General features: G+C 35.4%; 1 protein-coding gene across 2 annotated transcripts in view; it reads left to right on the top strand.

Moving 5' to 3' along the window:
* The window catches only part of LOC129236385 (chromatin-remodeling ATPase INO80), a 132013-nt gene that overhangs the window by 74128 nt on the left and 38047 nt on the right, over positions 1–19838 (top strand). Inside the window, exon 15 of one of the 2 annotated variants that reach the window (XM_054870744.1) lies at positions 18575–18693. The exons of the other annotated variant lie outside the window; for it this stretch is intronic. Coding sequence (XP_054726719.1) covers positions 18575–18681 — 107 coding nt within the window. The 3' untranslated portion in view covers positions 18682–18693. Of the gene's footprint in view, positions 1–18574; positions 18694–19838 lie in introns of those variants that run through there. 2 annotated transcript variants of the gene reach the window in all.

The raw sequence follows: 19838 nt of genomic DNA, 5'->3' as shown, positions 1-19838 counted from the left end.
TTCATATGCAACCTTTTATCAGGTGTATACCTATGAAACCGGATTTTTTTCACTGACAACACATACATATCCATTTATTATTTGAAATTATTAGAATATATTTTATTAAAATTAATTTCCACTATTGGACACAAATTTTTCTCGTCTTTTCGACAATTTTTGGAGCTAATAAATGTGTTTTTATATAGTCTAAATTAAACTGACTGCTTGCTCTGCAAGTGAGTGCCTCATCAATGTGTAGCTAACTATGCAGTAGCGTTAACTTGTAAGTTTCCGGTGGATTTAGAAGTGTATACCAGATAACAAAATGCTGGCTGCATATCACAGTTTTAAGTTAATTAATATGATTAGTACAGAAAATGCATTTATTGTGAAAACATGTAAAATTGTGAACTGAATATCATTGGCGGAAGGTAGAATTTGTACAGCATTCAAATTCATACATTTGTATTTAGCGCCATCTAAAAGTGATTTCCGGTTTCATAGGCATACTCTGGGTGGTATGAATACCATATTTCTATGCCCAATTCAACTTTTAAAAGAGTATATCCAAAATGAAGCAACTCGCTAGATCACGTTCGCTTCTGCTAAAGTACTTGTAGCTGATGAATACATATGCGATATTTGCTAAAGATGGGTGGAAAGAATGATCCCTGATCAGTGTATTCGTTGATCTTTAGCTTCAATACCATATTTGCTGCTCGCTGTGATGCCAACCACATAAATGGAGGCTTCTGCGATTTTATAAAGTCGCAGAGCCCCATATGGGTTTTAAAAGAGAATAATGCATTTTTTGCCATTACCTATGAAATATTTTGGACCGGAGTCCTATTACCGGTATGCCATGCACAAACACCATTGGCTACCGTGACTGCAAATAAAATATTAGAGTAGCACAAAATTTTATGTCATGCCGCAAAATCCAAATTCCTCTGTCTCCCAAGTCTGGCATATCGTGGCAACGAAATCCACAATTTATTCAGGTCTTCTGTTTTGTAGACATTTGGTGTGACAAATTTTTGAATATTTTTGCCTGAAGGCAAAAACTTAGATTTGCCGCTGCAACGAGTTCTCTGTATGTGTTTAATGTTTTTAAAGCCGACAGCAAAATTGTTGTATGCTGCCCAACTGCCAGATTGCCTGCTGTTGATATTTAACTTAACACACCCTGTTGTAGTAAAAAATCGTTTGTTCATCGTCAGACGTGGAGGCATCAGAGCAGCGTTTCAGCGGCTACGTTGGATAATCGCAATTCTGTGCGCTTTAAAGCGCGTAAAGACGATTTTTTTGTTTGTAACTAAATATGAGAAGTTTTGACGTTAACAGCGGAGAATTGACAAAAGACGTTTTGTCTTGATTTTCCTGTGGCTTTTGCTTCTGTTTGAGTTTGTGACTGTTGTTGCAGAGGCCAAACTAATGTTTGCCATTTGTTTATGCTGACTTTTGTCACCGCAAATATTGGCGTGAATTCTTGGCAATTTTTTTACTGTTTGTGCTGTGGCTGCGCATAAATAGATTTTCAAATATTATTTTTTTACTGTTTTATTACCGCTTTTATGCCATAGGTAAATGCTAAGCTGTTGGCCGGCCACAGTGTACATAAGTGTACGTTCAAGAAAAGAAATAAAGAAGTAAAAATATTTTTGTTTCTGCGGCTTTCTCAAGCAGGTTTCAAATAATATGCTAACGTTATGGTCGACAATTTTCGCACTGTAAAATTTAAATTTATCTTATTTCCTCTTTTTCGCAAACGGCTTTAACAGTAAGGGTGCTATTAACAGCTTCTCATGTCAGCATATCCGTAGTGAAGAACCGGTAGCAATTACCTGCGTCAAAATTTACGATAATGATGATTGAATTGGGGATTTGCGAAAATAATTCAAGACTTGTTTGATAGTTAAAGACTTGCTTGACTTTGAAAAAATATAAAAATGTATTTGTTTTTTAAATTTAATTTTAGGGTAGTTCTTAACACTATGTTTATACTGAACTGAATGCCAACATACAAGAATGATAGAAAGAAAATTGCGCCCATCAGAGAGTACGTGACGTCACGTTTGCTGAGTTGTGCAGTATTGCCAACCATTTGCTCTTCGCAATAAATTTAGTGCTTTTTTATACCGAAAATGCGAAGTTTTGTGTTTGTTTCTTTTTTTTTTAATTTAAAGCTACCGAAACTTTAGGTTAAAAAACAAACTATATTATTAAACAAAAAAAGGTTAAAAAAGGTCACTCTGAGAAGATTTTAGTGCTAATGAAATTTTTTTATTCTTATAAAATTTGATAATTTCAAAGTGCAAATTTAATTTTTGGCTCCATTTAAGGTTATGCAAAAATATTAAATGCCCCTCTCTCAACTCTTCTTAAGATTGAAAACCTTTTTACACATTTTAAAAAGCCTTTGAATTTATTGAATGCGAATTAAAACCATAGAGGTGTAATCGTTTCTTCCGGTCATCAATCCTTAGAGAGACATAGGACATTAAGAGTTATATTCATTGTAAAAATAAACAACAAAATACCAGAAAATACTAAAGAAACCAAACTGACATTTTTACAAAAAGAGTACCTCATCTAGTTACATAACTTCAAATATAGTCGTTCCCTTAACAAAAGAGTCTCGCTTAAAAAAAAACTCATAAATTAAATTATACATAAGCATAACACATTTATTTAAGAAAACGCACATTTTAAAGACAAATTGTCACGCATACAAAGTTTTTTAAGTGATTCAATAAAAATTTGTGGGGTTATTTTCTTTGAATGGGCATTTTAGTGCGTTTTTATATCCAAAGCTAGGCAACACTGCAGTAGCAGTAGTAGTAGAGAGATTTGACTGGCGAAAGCAGAAGAACACCAACAACACCTCCAATCGCGGGCAATGCCACCAGATGTTAAAAAAGTAAAGCTAAATAAAACTGAGGGAATTATTTAAATAATTCTTAAAAAATGTATATTTTACAAAATTATAAACATGACATTTTAATTAGAACAGCTAGAAAATGTCATGAAAAAAGAACTAAAACTCCGAGACAAAAAATAATAAAAATAACAAAAAAAAAAAATGCTAAATCAAGTTACGGAAACGGTAATCTGGCCATACTGGAGCTAAAATCACGTAACTAGTTGTCGAATTCGCTGAGCGCAAAGTAACGGGACCACGATAGGCGCCATCTCATTATTCTTTCCATCAGGGCCAACATATTTGACAGTCGTATTTATGCTTATACCTCATCTTACTGTTTAAGGTACACGACTTCTACAAGGTGGGCCAAATAAGACCTACTAATGTTAAGCAGAAATAACTTTTTTTTTTGACAATTTGTGGTTTCAATAAGATGGAGCAACTGTGCATACTGCTAGGCAGTAGTCTTTAGTCATTAGTAGGTCTTATTTGGCCCACCCTGTATATTAGTTTCTTTGTTTGCTGTTTAGGAAAACATGTTTATCTTTTGTTTTTCTTAAAATATGTTTGTCTTTTGATATTCTTAAAATATGTTTGGATTTGTTCAGCCCTGCATGATTATACTTAGAATTTACTTAACTATATTATTTTTTTTTATTATTTGTGAATGAAATCATTCCTGAACTAAATGCGTGCGTTTGAGTGCTGCTTACCAGAATGAATAGCATTAAGAGGCATGAAATGAAAGAACAAGTTTTTATTAATAACGTTCATCCCTAAGCGGACATTAGAACATCTTATAGCGAATTTCTGGCATTAAAAAAGATCTCATAAATACCATCTGCGTTTAGGAGAACATAGACCAAGACGCAAACTCCATAAAATCGAGAAAAAGCTCTGCTAAATACATAAACAAGGGATGTATGTGTCAAGTGTCTTTATCTATAGTATACTAATTCCATAATTTGAAGTACATTTTTTTGCTATTTTCGGTATAGCCATCGGAGCCGTTTTCGCGTTTTCCATTACCTTCTTTCGGCTGTTAAAACGCGTTCCCCGTAGTGGAACAAACATAAAAAACATTGCAGAGAGCCATATATTCGATAGTACTCGTTTCTTTCTGGGTCAAAAATTCGCAATGCCATAATTATGGTACTGTGCGACGGTGTGTTATCATTGTTACCCCACAACTCGTTTCTTTTTTGCCGAATTGATTCACATAACGCCAATAGAATATTCCTTATTAACTGTTTGACCTTCTGGTGAAAATTTGTGGAGTACTATACCGTTGTAATCCATAAAAATAGTGATAATCGCTTTCTTCTTTGATTGAAAAAAAACGTGGTTTGTTTGGTCTTGCATCCTTCGATCTTAGTTCACTCACCTGAAGTCTACATTACTCGTAAACCCACGTCTCGTCTCCAGTAATAATGCGTTTGATAAATGTTTGGTCGGTTTTGGCCTTGGAAATCATGTTTTTAGTGATATCGACGCGATCCCTTTTTTGCATGCACCTCAGGTCCCTTGGGGCCAACTTTGCAGCAACATCGCGCAAGCCCAATTCATTAACTACACTGTCTTGAATGGATTCATAAGCAATGTTAAAGTCCTCTGTCATCTCTCTGATGATGAATTTGTGGTTATTGAAAACTTAAGTTGCTAATCTAAAACCTATGCCTCTTAAGTTATCTTAGGTCTATGTCTTGGCTAATACAACTTTATCTCCTTCCCAACCTCTCGGAGCTTCTAGCGCGTAGTTAGAGATGTGTGCGCTCTGGCTTTGTCTGGATGGACCACGAAACATTTCCTACTCACCGTCAATTTTGACCGCTTCTGGTAAATGGGTTGCTTCAATCTGACCAGTAATTGGCAATAGAGGTCCGACTTGACTGTTTGACCCGACGGGAGTAGTTTCTAGTGCAAGGTTCTCTCTTATTGTTTTACGGGCTCTGGATGTGTTTCAGGAACATACATATATACGTCGAGAATGATAGAAAGAAGATTGCGCCCATCAGAGAGTGCGTGACGTCACGTTTGCCAAGTAGTGCAGTGTTGCCAACCATTTGCTCTTCACAATAAACTTAGTGTTTTTTTATACTCAAAATGCGACAATTTTTAATTTTTTCAATTTTACCGAAATTGTAATATAAGTTAAAAAAAATTTGTTATTAAACAAAGGATGGTTAAAAAAAGGTCACTCTGAGAAGATTTTAGTGCTAATAAAAATTTGTTGATTCTTATAAAATTTAGTATTTTGAAAGCGAAAATTTAATTTTTTTTCCTTTTGAGGTTATGTCAGAATATTAAATCTTCTTCTCTTAACTCTTCTTAACCTTGAAAACCTTTTAAAAGCGTTTGAATTTACTGAATGCGAATTAAAACCAATCGTTTCGTCCGGTTCTCATTCTTTAGTGGGACATAGAGCATCAAGAGGTGTATTCACAGTAAAAATAAGCAACAAAATACCAGAAAATACTGAAAAAACCAAAACGACATATTTACAAAAAGAATACTTTATTTTGTTACATAACCTGAAATACAGAAAATAAGTCATTCGCTTAAGAAAAGAGTTTCTTTTACCAAAAAAACTCATAAATTAAATTGTACATTTCGATAACACATTTATTTAAAACAAAACGCACATTTTAAAGACAATTTGTCACGCATACAAAGTTTTTCAAGTAATCCAATAGCGGGACATCGATTTTACTGTTTTACTGCTGAAAGGAGAAGAAGAAGAAAAAGTTGGAAATTAAAAATGTAAATAAAGCGATAAATCTCATATTGGCTGATAAGAAATATAAAAAAGCTTATATCACACGCTTTATTGAGGTTCTTACAATCACAATTTTTCACTGCACATTTCATTTTTCCTTATTTTTCACTTATATACTTTCACGAATTATCTTATTTTTGCGTAAATATTCACTAAAACGTTTGGTTAATTAACGCACATTTCAAAAAAGAAACGAATATTCATAAACATCAACAAAAACCGCAATGTGACAAGATCTTAAAAAAAAGAAAGTTAAATAAAACTAAGTGAATTATTGAACTAATTTTTAAAAAATGTATATTTTACAAAATTACAAACATTACATTTTAATTAGAACATATTACAAACATTTCATGAAGAAATAACCAAAACTCGGAGACTAAATAACAAAAAAATTCTAAATCAAGTTACGAAAATATTAATCTGGCCATACTGGTGCTAAAATCACGTAACTCATTTTCAAATTCGCTGAGAGCAAAGTAACGGAACCACGATAGGCGCCATCTCATTATTCTCTCCATCGTGTATATACGTATTCTCGGATCTCTTTTTTATTATTGGGAGAATGTTATAATGAATTTCATGACTGATGGCTTTCTTACTCATTTTCAAAAAATTAAGTAACTTTTCTCTAAGGGTTTCATATCGAAAAAATAGATTTAAAGATTTCTTTTTTACACAATGACCCAATCACGCTAATTTTCATCTAACATGTTGCCAATTTTGTGTACTTTATTAGCTTTCCAAAATTTAAGTTCCGTGCAATTTGTTTAATCAGAATTTTTTTTCCACACCAATCATACAATCGGTCAACGGGTATTTTTTCTTTGAAAATCAAGACTTTTTGTCTGCTAAAAATATTTGTAGTTACTTTTTGAGAGGGTTCAATATTACTAGTAAAGAGTAAAAACGGGTTCCAGATAGAAAGGAAACCACTGAAGAAATCCGTAACGAAATAGTAAAAAACTAGCGTTCATAGTGTTCCGAGTGCCAAATAAGTCGCAAACTGCACACAGAACCATATTTAATAGCCATGATGAACGTCGATTACTTTCCGAAGTTCGCAAGAATTCTTTTAAAAGCACACCGGAATATCAAAATATGTAGAAGAATGCCTCGGAAAAGTTGTTTATGCTAAAATCATTCACAAACATATTGTAATTACCATGGATAAGGAATAAACACAGGAAGGTGCGCTTAAATTTGGGAAATAATATTAAAGAGTATTTTGGAAAACAGTTAGCTACCTTTGCAAGTCAATTTTTACTTAACAAATAGAAGGGATCAAAATTTCATGATTTTTATCTTGGAGCCTCAGTTTCAAAAAGCCATAATTCCGGTTCTATTGTGATAGAAACTTATTTTTGGTTATGTTTTGAAACTAAAAGAAAGAATTAATAATCTGTTTAAAAATTTGTAACAAATATGAATAAATATTTAAACCGATCTCTAGCAATTGCTCTCATAACAATAGTACTTCTCGTTCCATTTATCGAAATTCGACTTTCGAAATTTATTACTATTAAAAAAAAAACTATTTATCCGGCGCCGCATGTCATATCTTTTTGGCAGTCGCCGCAACCCGCAAAGTCAAATACTTGCTTAAATTCTCATTGATTGCTAACCAATCAGAAATGTTTGTAAATATTTCAATTTTTTTCGTTCGCAATTTTCCATTTGTCTGTTTACTGTTTTTCCACCTCGCCAGATCAGCAAATGGCAGCTTAAACTGATTGCTTGTTTGTCTGAGCTTTCCCACTTGTTGCCAAGGATTATGCAGAGCAAATAAAAATGTATGTATGTATGTATGTATGACTGGGTGTTTTTCCTCTTTTCCACAGCAACAGGTTGTTGCATGCGCTTGGTTTTGCTTTTGTTTTTGCTTTTTTCTGCGAATTTTATCTTTTACAATACTCTTGCGTAGTTGTAATCTGTTTTATTACTTCTTTTATTTATTGTTTGTTATTGTTTTTGCACTCTTTGTTTTGCGCATTAATTTGCAAAGTGTGTCATTCAAGCATCCATTCGATATAAACTCTTTGCTGTGTACTGCTTTATGTGTTTCTTCTCATAGTTGGCGCATTTCACAGCTGACGCATAAATATTTGTCGGTGGCCTCAACGGTTTACTTAAGACAACCGACCTCCTCGGCCTCTTTTGTGTGCTACACAAACGTAAAACAGCATATGAAGCTGCATATTGCCACAGTTGCTTCCGCGCTGCATAATTCTGCTGAATGTTTGAAGATTTTCACAATTGTTTTTGTTTTTTGTTGCTGTTATTTCTTCTTTTTTATGATTGTTTACCATTTGCAATTATGTGAAAAATGCGTCTGCACAACAAACGGCAATTGCAAGTATTAAAATAAGTTGAAAAAATAACAAAACATAAACAAATAAATACTCATTCGCTCGCCAAGCAGCCGCACGTTGTTGCATTCAAATTAAGTGTTTAAACGTGCGTTTGCTGCTTAAGTCTTTCATTTGGACGCGCTCGGTCGGCCAACTTGTCTTGCCAGCCTGCTGCCTGCGTGCCTTGCGGTGCATAGTGGGCCAAACGGACATTGTGGTGAAATTAAATTAATTAGTAACAGACCAAGCAATCACAGCGGTGCTTGTGAATTTTTATGAATTACTTAATACATTTATCTCCACATCTTTTAAAATAAAATCCCAAAACATGTATGTACGTTAATAACTATGTACGGAGTAGTCCAATTTATTTAAGATTTTTTGTATGTTAAATCTAATCTAGCCAAGAAGATTTTTTTTATTTACGAATTATATACGAATTCTCCGTATGTTCACTGTGGCAAAACTCTACTAATAACAGCGGGAATAAGCCGGCAAGGTAAAGATGAAAAATGTATGTTCTAAGATTTCTATATTTGCTGATTTGTTTCATGTTGCTCACTATTTTTTCGTATATACTATACTACGAGTATACTTTGCCTTAAATACATATCAGCGCTTGCCTGGTATGAAGCTGTTCTATTACTAGGACTCGCCTACTACCTAAAGGTCAATCATGCACAATTTCTTCGAAATTAGAGAAATAAGTTTGTTAGTAGAGCCCAGTTAACACTAAGGTGTTCCAATACTCTTTAAATACCTCTATGTAAATTATAAAATATTTATTTATTAAGAATAAGAATTTAGAAAAATGTTTTATACTTAGTAAAGCTAATTCTAGCAACCGTAGTGCATGGCCATTGCAAGCGATGTGTATTATGTTCGCTGTTAACTGCACCGCACTCGCTCCTAAAGTGCCGACTCACATTTGCATTGTAACAGAAAGAGATGCTCTAGAGTCGTATGTGTATGCTGTTCGCTGGTTGGGAGACATCAGAGAGCATGCCCGTTCATGTAGGTGGCCAGCAGTCATTTCTGCTTAGCTTGTACTAATATTTCTCTTCTTTTATTTACTTTATTTACTGCTCTCTCCCATTCTCTAAAATTCTTTCGCGGGCGAACGGATTTCTAGTAAAATGTAAGGCAGTGAAAAATAAAAAAAAATATTAGAAGTTTATAAAAATAAAAAAATATATATACATAGTTTTAATTTTAAACAAGTAAAGTGGTAATTTTGTCCACCATGCGCTGCTTTCATTCGTTCAATTCTTTCAGTCTCTTCGGCTTAACGCACCTATTATGCGCCCAACTATTCTTGTTATTGTTGCTGTTGCTGTGCATGCTCTGCTCTTGTTATGATGATTGTTGTTGCTGTTGCCTATGAATGCTATTTCTCTATTATTGTTTTTGTTTCTTTTTCTTATACACAACTTCTATTGTGTTTTGTGTGTTTGTTTAAATTATTTTTTAATTTACTGCCGTGGAATCTGCTGTGACTGCGTCTCATTTTGACACGCTTATTTTTTCAAATTGCTTCATACTTCTACGAAAGAGAATTTCAATTGTTTACCTCGGACCATAGTATGTATTACAATAACTGTAGGCTGTGATAAAGTGGCATTGTTAGAACGCGTTAATTTGCTTGCGGAATTGCAGCCAAAGCTATTATAAGGGAGCGAAGTAATCTTCACTTATTACGAGTAGATGACAAATTTAAGATTTTTCTATCCCTGGATTGTTGAAGTGAAGCATTTAATTATGTAAACCAGTTTGCATACAGCAAAAATTCGGAACCAGTAAATAAGACAAACAGTATCTAACGCCCCCACGATAGTTGATTCCACATTATCGGAATTTATATCCGGCCAAGGACTGTCACTCCAGCAGTATTTCCCCATGATGGAAAGAATAATGAGATGGCGCCTATCGTGGTACCGTTCCTTTGCTCTCAGCGAATTTGAAAATGAGTTACGTGGTTTTAGCGCCAGTATGGTCAGATTACCATTTTCGTAACTTGATTTAAAGTTGTAGTTCAGATACTTGTTTTTTTCTGAAATGAAGGTGGTGTAGAAATTTGAGTCCTGCGAGTATTCAGACCAATAGGCTGCGAAATGATTGGCCAGTTCTTTCGGGCTTGTGATCGATCCAGAGTGGCTGCTTAAGGAGATTGATAGTCGTTGGTGTTAAATACCAGACAATTTTTTAATTTCAGTCCATGCTTTTTTGGGGTTTGTCTTATGATTAATTGACTCAGAGTACTTATTTAAGCTTTCCCTTTTAGCTTGTTTCGATTTTTTACGGAACAAGGCCTTAGCTTTTTTGTACATAATTAAATTGGTGTGGGATCTTGTGCGACGTTACAGACGTTACTAGCAACAGCTTGAAACTTTTCCCAATCGGCTTTCTCAGTACGAAATTTAGGGCTTGGTGTGGTGTTTTGGGTTACAGTAGAAGAAAAGGAAGTGAGTATGGGATAGTGGTCGCTGCCGTAGAGGTGCGGTAGGGTATTGGTGTTTAATTTGGGGGCAATATTCGATGAACAGATTGTGAGATCTACATTAGTGAAAGTTTTGTGAGTTGAGAAATGAGTTAGCTTATTATCGTTTAGCAAGGTGAGCTTTTCTGATATGAGATCTTCTATGATAGCGCCTTAGCTATTGGGGTGAGGTGAACCCCTTCAGGGCTTCAGACATGAAAATCGCCAACTATATTTTTTGGAGTGGAGACTGACAGTAGGGTGTTTCTCAGTTCACCGACACTAAAGTTTTGTATAGGTGGGATATAAAGGAACACAATAGTGAATTTAAAGGAGAGTGATATTTCTATTGCAATTGTGGCTATGCTTGAATTTATGGGAATTTGTGTATGGGGTAAAGATTTTATTGGGACTGCAATGCCTTGTTTATTGGTTTTGTTGTAAGGTAAGTTGTAGAAGGAACTTTGGTACTGATTGGGTGAGGCTGCAGATTTATCGGCGGCAATGTTTGTCTCTTGCAGAGAGATGACTCTTGGTGAATATTCTTTTATCAGAAGTTTTAATAGGGTATAGTTGTTGTAGTACCCGTGTATATTCCACTGTAAAATGTTACACATAGAAAAGGAGAGAGGGGATGTCAGAAATTAGTTTAGAGTGTTGAGTTTTGTTGCTGTTTTCGGTATCTTCTGTAGAGTGAGGAGTTAAATAGAGATTGCTACCTGAGGTAGCAGTTGTCCTTTTCATTTGGGTGACTTGTTTTATTTAGTTGTTATAAGAGGTAGCTTGCGCCGGAATCATCGGGAAGGTGGTTTCTGAGTTTAAATGTGTGTTCATTGGATTGCTGGTTGTTGTTGCTTTGTTAGGAATTTGAGGGTGTAGCAGAGATAATTTGAGGTGAGTTTCTAGATGGAATATCAAATGAAGGATTAATCGGCGGTTTATTTGATGAGACGATTGGGGATGGAAGGGAAAGCTTTCAGATTGGTTGAGTTGACTTGGTTTTTGGTTCTTGTGCTTCTTTGGCTACCTCCGTGAAAGGGATGTTGAGTACTGATGGTGTTTGGGCTTTATAGAGATTTAGTGCTTCGCGCATGGAGCATTTTATTTGACACTTTATTTTTAATATATCCTTTATTTGTGTGCATTTGGGACAAGTATTGGCAGATGCCAGGTGGTCACCTGAGCAGTTTGCACAAAAAATGCGATGGGGTAGAGGGGCTTGGAAGATTGCATGAATCACATACGGGAGCGTTGTTGCAGCGTTTGGCGGTACGACCAAGCCGTTGGCAAACTTTGCACCTCATTGGATTGGGGTAGTAGGGTTTTGCTCTTGCACTTCGCCAAGATACCTCAACTTTGTCAGGAAGCTCGTAGAGGTCAAAAGTAAGTAATACAATTCCAGTGAACGGTGATACTTCTTTTGTAAACTTTGTAAACTCCGGCCACAACTTGCTTACTCAGGTTTTCTATTATCTCTTTCTCGCTAACATTATTTAAACAGGGAGCGTATATTGTTCCTTTTACGCTGTTGAGGCTTTCATGATATTTTCTCAATTTCACAGACACCGGGTAATTTTTTGCTTGAAATAAGTTTTTGGGCAATTTGGTGGTTCTTCACAAGCAAAAGGAGATCGCCAGCACGTAATTCGGAAATTGAGATTATTTCCTTGCTGATGGCTTCTAGAGCTTTATGTAAAGCGAAGCAAGAATATTTAGAAATGGGCTTGTTTATATCGGTGGCACTAATTGTAATAAATTTAGGGTTATCTTTTGTTGAATGGAGCAATTCCGGGAAATTAAGTGGAGTGTGCGATGGTTTTTTTCTCTTAGGAAGAGAGTCCGAGGCAAGCGAAGCAAACCTGTTATTCCGGAGATTTGGTGGCCCTGGGGCCATATTAGAAGCGCTTATTTCATTGCATTCACTTAATTTTTCAAAAACTTCAAAGAAAAGGAAAAACAACAAAAAAAGGTACAGTAGCGCGGTACATATGTGCACGAATGTCGTGTGGGAAAATCAAGAGTACCGCAAAAAAAAAAAAGAAAACACGTGTGATCAGAGCTAGAGCGAGACTGTGACTTATTTTTTAAATACGGTTAGTGAGTCATTAGTAAACAAAATCGACTAGTTTTATTCGTGTCCATTCTTTAAATATGAGTACACCCATAGATCGGTGTGACCAATTTGACAGAATCAGCGAATGTGCTGATGTAACAGGAAATGTGTTTACAAAAACTGAGACTGTGTTAGTGTTATACGAAAAAAATCAACAAAATTTTCGCGAATGTTACTTCGTTGCCGTCTGAAAAACAACTGATGGCAGAAATCCGCACAATATTATTTTTCACCATAGCTGATGGCCAAACCTGGTAAATCTATCATCCTTGACTTTGCTGTGTCTATCGCTGAACAAATTAGAAATAGAACCATTGCAGCAAAATGTCGTCGGTCGAATTTCCCTTGCCCCATGGCTGTGTTCAGTGCTATTTACTTGAAGGTGTTCATAATTTGACAGCGCGGTGAATTCGTTGTCCGCTCCAATTGCGCTTCGGCTATTATGCGATTCAATATTCCACTCTTTTGTTAGTGTTTTGTAACAAAAACAGTCCTTGCAAGCATGCTAACCTAATGTAATATATCTCTCCAAATCAAATAGTTGTATTTAAGTTGTCGTTAGTGCTTACTAAATATTTCGAGTTGTTCAAATATTCGAAATTTTTAAACGAACATGTCATTAGAAGTCAGTCAATGGAAATTCCTCCTATTAGCAAATACTATAACTGCATGTCAATGCAATAAAAACTTCAAATAAAAAATAAAAGCAATACAAAACAAAAAAAAGTAAAAAATAAAATAAAAAAATAGGTAAAGTATTTGGACCCATTTTCACGCTGTTTGTCGCCTTAAGCTGTTGATATTGTCGCTTTTGTTGTTAGTGGCAGTTACGCATATGTCAAAGATCCTCGCCTACTTTTGCTGTTTGACACGATAATTTGGTATAAATTACAAGCTCAATGACAAGCGGCCAACAACATGCGGCAATAAAGGTTGCAGCACGAAGAAGAAAAACGAAAAAAACTTAGTAAAAATACAGAAATTTCAAGCAAAAGAAATATTTGTGTATGCGTGTGTAGAATCAACAATTTAACAAGCCGAAGCCAGCAGCTGGGTGCGAGTACAGCCCAATAGAACAATTTGACCGAATCCAAACAATCAAAATAACAAATTTCTACAACTACAAATTAAAGTCATATAATTAGAAACAAGAAAAAAACTACAAGATATTATAAATATATTTTCAAGTACAACAAATACATATGTATGTATGCATGTACATTGAACTAAAGTTTCCAGCTCTTGCTGGACATGACAGAAATTTGTGTTATTAGCAATGGACTATCAACAGTACAGTGAGAACGCCTAGCAACACCTTAAACAGATGTTTAACTCTTTCATGCATACATATGTACATACAGTATGTGCGTGCTCATTCATATAGGGGGCTTGTGTGTACCTGCAACTTGTGGCATGAAAATTGCATTTGATAAAAATGTACAAATGCGCGAATTGCGTACGCGAGAATCGCTAAAATTAACAATGAATTAATCGCCTAACTTTTTCGCCACTCAAATCAATCACATATGTGCCTACATAGATACCCACACATATACTTATACATACATACAAAACTATTGCTCATTTGAAAACCTTTATACTTGAAGCCGGTTGCACATTCTTACGCACTGGGTCGCACACTTATGCACATAAATTTACACCTTATTGGCCCCCATAGCGAGGGAAAATGTCAAGCAGCAGCAGCAACTTTTTTATGTAAAAATATACAGTTGCGGATATACAAATTTGGACGCCTAAAAATTTACGATTTGGCTATACTACTTTCATTCATATTCATTTCATTTTTACATTCACTTTTTCTTCTAAAAAAATTTGAAAGGACAACTCACTCGAATAATTGTTTTTTTGTTTTCAAAGAATAAAGATAAAATTCTCCAAGAATGTTGCGCGTATCACTGGCAATCCTTGAAAACAAGCTCTCATAGAATTCACTCCGAGTGAAAGCTATTTGAAAGACCAGAGCATTAATTTATCAGTGGGTTAGTTTAAGTTAAAGGTTTACCCCATAGGTAAGAGGGCTCACCTGGACGCATATCTCAAATTCAATCGCTGCGGCGTCAAATCGCAGCTGGCCAATTGTCATCGAAATGTCGGCTGACAGCACGATTACCGAACTTGGTGCCAAAAAGTTATCCAAAATTTATACCGAACTGTCACTTTGTCAACTCTTCTCGACAATCACGTGTAGGGTTTCCAAACCCCGGATACGGCAGTTTTTCACTTAATATAGCCGCCGAGATAAGACGCGCTTCGTTAGAAAATATGATATTGACTTATTTTTAATAAATGCACTGTTTGGGCTAGACAACAATGACTTGAGAAATAATTTTACAATATTTCCCAAAGTTGTCCAGGCTCAAAGCTATTATGATATAATACTGACTTTTTGACAAGATTTCCAGCCGTAAAGAGTTGTCACTGTCAAAATAACACATGATTTAAAAACCATTCTGTACAACACCACTATTCAAACTATTTTTACATGTTAATGTTGCGCTCGTCTGATAGGAAAAAGCAGAGGCGACTTTAACGCAGGCCAAACTCTAAAAATCTTGTGACTATCCTTCGGGGGCACCACTAAAGGGATGAAAAGGCAACCAGCGCTGGTCGCTCCCTCGAGGCGCTTCCAACAATTGTAATCAAGAATCCAACACTACTTTTTACAGCAATACTAACTAATGTTTTCAACTGGCGACATTGGAGTACGCGCAGATTTGCGGAGTGATAAGACACCTGTAAAGTTGTGGATATACCGCATTTTGTACATAGCAGGTTGTGTGACAGAAAGCGTGAAACAGCAGATAACCTCTCCTATACTACTTCTGTATAGTATCTTAATTTTTGCCTTTTTTTCCGGAATATTTTTGCTTCTTTCGGTAATTTTCTTAAAATACGGCATAGCTTAAACTTCCACAGCGGTTACCCACTTTTAATCAACCACAAAAACTTTTATTTAAAAATAGACACGGTTTATTTTATTTGTATTTATACTGAAAAGGCAGCGGACGCTCTAATTCGTATGCCCTATAGTCATTTACTATTTATTCAGACTTTTGTGCCCACAACTGTATATACAACAACATCACCTACAGCGTCGCTCTAAAGTGGTTATTGCTTAACTTGGATTCTGTATTTAATTATTAATAATATATTGCTTTTTTTTTTTGATATTTCATTAAATCACAATAAAAATTTGTGGCTTCTGCTGAAGTTCGATGAGAACAATTAAGCGATCTTGAAATGAATTTTCAAATAGTGGAATAATGAAAGAATATATGACATATTTTTGATCTGTTTGTGTTTAAATTGCAATAATATTTATTTTGGCTTTTTTCTTGCGTACATAAAATTATAATAACTGGGAAAAAATTGTATTATTTTATTTATTTATTTTGACAGCCAAACGGCTACCAAGAGATTTAGTTGAGGTTGTCAGCAGTTCCATCATCTCGCGGAATATTTCCGTATCCATTTGACATGGGTGCCAGGGTATAGTACATACCAGGGAATTAGGGAGAGAGGCCGCTACCACGCTCCTGTCTCTTGGTATAGAGATACCCTTCTCAACCTAGAAACTACATTGGTCGCTTCAGTAATATCGGTCAAGGAAAAACGCCTCTATGTTAGTTGCTTTGATCACAGTCCACTGTCTCCTATGTCGAAATGCTCAAGGATTGAACATATCTCATTTCAACTATTGCAGAAGAACATCTTCTCTGTCACTGTCCTGCGTGGCATGCCACTAGGTTTAGATATTTTGTGGCTCATCATTCTGGAATAACACTGATGACCTTAGGGATACAAGTGTCAGCCAGATCAATCAAAAAGGGTTTACCTCGGAGGAGCAGGTAAATTGCTACTGATGCTTTCCATTTCAATTCAACCGGGCTATTCGGGTCATGTTCTTCGATTTCGATGTAACTCAAATATGTTGCTCTCTGGTCAAAATAATGAGACATGTATTTTTTTGTTCGCCCGAAAAAAATTTTTTTCAAGAGTTATCGGCAATTTTTTTTTTCGGCCCAAAATCGATTTTTTTTAATTATATAAGAATTTTTTTTTTTGAAATGCCCAAAACTTAGTCAAAAATGAACCGATTTTAATAATTCTAGGTTCAAAAGGATCATCATTACTTACACAAGCGACTTCATGTAGAAACAATTGCAAAAAAGTAGGTGAAAATTTTTTATTTAGCAAAAACCAAAAAGTGCAAAACAGGTTTTTTACTCAAACATTCATTACTCAAAAACAACTCATTTTAGCTACTGGGCATTCAGCTCAATTGAAGTTTGAGGTGTTCTCTTGATTTGGAAAAAGTTAAAAAAAAATACACTTTTTGAAATATTGAATTTCGAAAAAGTTTCGAATCTTTTTTGTTTTTGCAAAATAAAAAATGTTCAACTACGTTTTTGCAATTGTTTCTACATGAAATCGCTCATGTAAGTAATGGCGATCATTTTGAACCCAAAATTATTAAAATAGGTTCATTTTTGACTAAGTTATGAGCATTTAACAAAAAAAAATTCTTATATTATTAAAAAAAATCGATTTTGGGTCGAAAAACAAAATTGCCGATAACTCTTGAAAAAAATTTTTTTCGGGCGAACAAAAAAATACGTGTCTCATTATTTTGACCAAAGAGCAACATATTTGAGTGACATCGAAATCGAAGAACCTGACCCGAATAGCCCGGTTGAATTGAAATGGAAAGCACCTACTGTTAGTTTAGACCGACTTCCACTTCAGCAAGTGTGCGATGCAAATACCCACTTGAACTTACAAAAACGTCTTTTTTGCAAACTAGCAGACTGACACCAAAATTTTACCAGGTAGATAGGTAGGTATAGGTAAAATGTTGGTGTCAGTCAGCTAGTTTGCAAAAAAGACGTTTTTGTAAGTTCAAGTGGGTATTTGCATCGCACACTTGCTTGGCTGTCCACACTAATCTCCCAAGCGGCTGAGTCTTGACTTGTATTTATAATGGCATTTGATTCTGTATAAGAAATTAGTAACTTTCAAGGAGAGAATTGCCTCTATATGACCGACCCAAGAATGATAGGCGAGAAAGTCGATAATTTAATCTTTAAAGATATTTAATATAAGACACTATACATTAAAAAAAAAAAAATAATAATAATTGGCGCGTACACTTCTGTTAGGTGTTTGGCCGAGCTCCTCCTCCTATTTGTGGTGTGCGTCTTGATGTTGTTCCACAAATAGAGGGACCTACAGTTTCAAGCCGACTCTCAACGGCAGATATTTTTTATGAAAAGCTTTTTCATGGCAGAAATACACTCGGAAGTTTGCCATTGCCTGCCGAGGAGCGACCGCTATTAGAAAAATGTTTTTCTTAATTTCGGTGTTTTCACCGAGATTCGAACCGACGTTCTCTCTCTGAATTTCGAATGGTAGTTGCGCACCAACCCATTCGGCTACGGCGGCCGCTATACATTAATGAAATAAAAAAAATCCTTTCTATATATATAAGTACAAACAATTTTAGAGAGATTCATTACATTAAATAATCAAAGTGCAATTTGATTGTGAATGCACAGCTTCAAACGCTTTACAAAATTTACAGCTAATCAATCCCATCAGAGATATTTTACTTTATTTTATTTGAAAACCTTTTTTTTATTTTTTATGTATACTTATATTTATTTATTTCATTAAATTTAGTTTTTCTTCATTCTTTTTTTTTGTATTTTATGACAGTTTGTTTTATGTTAGCTTATTTTAATTGTTTTTTCATCTTATTTCTTTTCCGAAATTATTTGCACCAAAAGTGTAAAGGGTAGCTCTTCAATTGCCTACAATCTCACACACCCACACACCCAGTATCTAGTAGTACCTCTAAAAAATATCTATGTATAAGTAGAAAAAAGTATCCCAATTCAAGTCTCTTCTCCTTCTTCGTTTCATGCCATTTTAGGGCAAACGAATCTCAATTTCATATCTGATGGCATGATGTGCCATATGCAACAGCTACAGTGGCAAACCAACAACAATCAAGCCAAATCAAGCGCGACTCACAAATAAATCCCAAGTCATTTCGAAGCTCAAGATCGCTCAAGTGGCATGCCACCAACGCTATCGCAAGTCAAAGCCAAGTATTGCAAGTGTCCGCACAGCAAGCAAATCTGCTATCAGGCAATACTCGTAGCAAAACAAATACAACAAACAACAGCATATACAATAACAACATAAGTTGCAGCTGAAATGCAAAAAAATTCAATTTGAAATGCAAACGAATTGAAAAAATCGCCAGCTGAGAAAGTAATAACAACAACAATTACAGCAGCAAAAGTGGCATTCGCAGCATCGGCAGATAGAGTTGCAAGCAAGAAGTGTTGCTGCTGGCACAACGCTAAGCATTTTAAACCAACACCACCACCTGAGTGAGGCATGCAACAGCGGAATATTTTGCTATTGTTGCTGTTGCTGTATAATATTTATTAGCTTTATTTTGCGTAGCTGCAGTTGTTGTGTATAATATTTCTAGTGTTTGTTGATGTTGTTGTTTCGCCATAGTTGGTATTACCTTGTTGGGTGCGCGGCGCACGCGCAACACGCATTCGAGGTCATAACCCAATTCCTTTGACAGTAGCCAGCCATCAGCAGGCACGTTCACAGCTGTAATATATACATTGAAGAGGATGTCATCTGAAAGCAACAACAACAACAACAACAGCATATATATCTAGTTGCAGTTAGCCTTAACTGTTGTTGCTGCATTTACGATTCACTATTTTCCATTTATTCTCACTCAATCACCATTTAGCCCAACCATCTGTCCAGCCATCTATACGTTCGCCGTCAGTGTGCATCCGATGCGCATCTCAGGCCTTTGATCACTGCATCAGCAGTAGCCATCAAGCAACAAAAAACGAAAGATGCTAAAATGCCTGGCAGAATCGGTAAAATTTTTCAATTTTCAATTGTCAATTTTTGTGGATACTGATGTCATTGCCATCACCATCGCTATTCCCATCACCGTCGTCATCAACATCAACAGCATTTGGCAGCAGTTTGCAATGTTTGATGCCACCAACGCTGCTTTTTTTTTGTTTTTTTTATTGTTTTACTGTTGTCTGGTGGGCATTGCCGGTGACCATTTGATATAAAGTCTCAACAGCGATAACCTTATTTCCTGTTTTTTGCTTTTTCACTTTTTTGCTGCTTCTGATGACACATAT

Source organism: Anastrepha obliqua, chromosome 1 (genome assembly GCF_027943255.1).
Source record: "Anastrepha obliqua isolate idAnaObli1 chromosome 1, idAnaObli1_1.0, whole genome shotgun sequence".
NCBI lineage: Eukaryota > Metazoa > Arthropoda > Insecta > Diptera > Tephritidae > Anastrepha > Anastrepha obliqua.
Note: the sequence above shows the minus strand (reverse complement) of the source record. Positions and strands in the feature narration are given on the sequence as shown.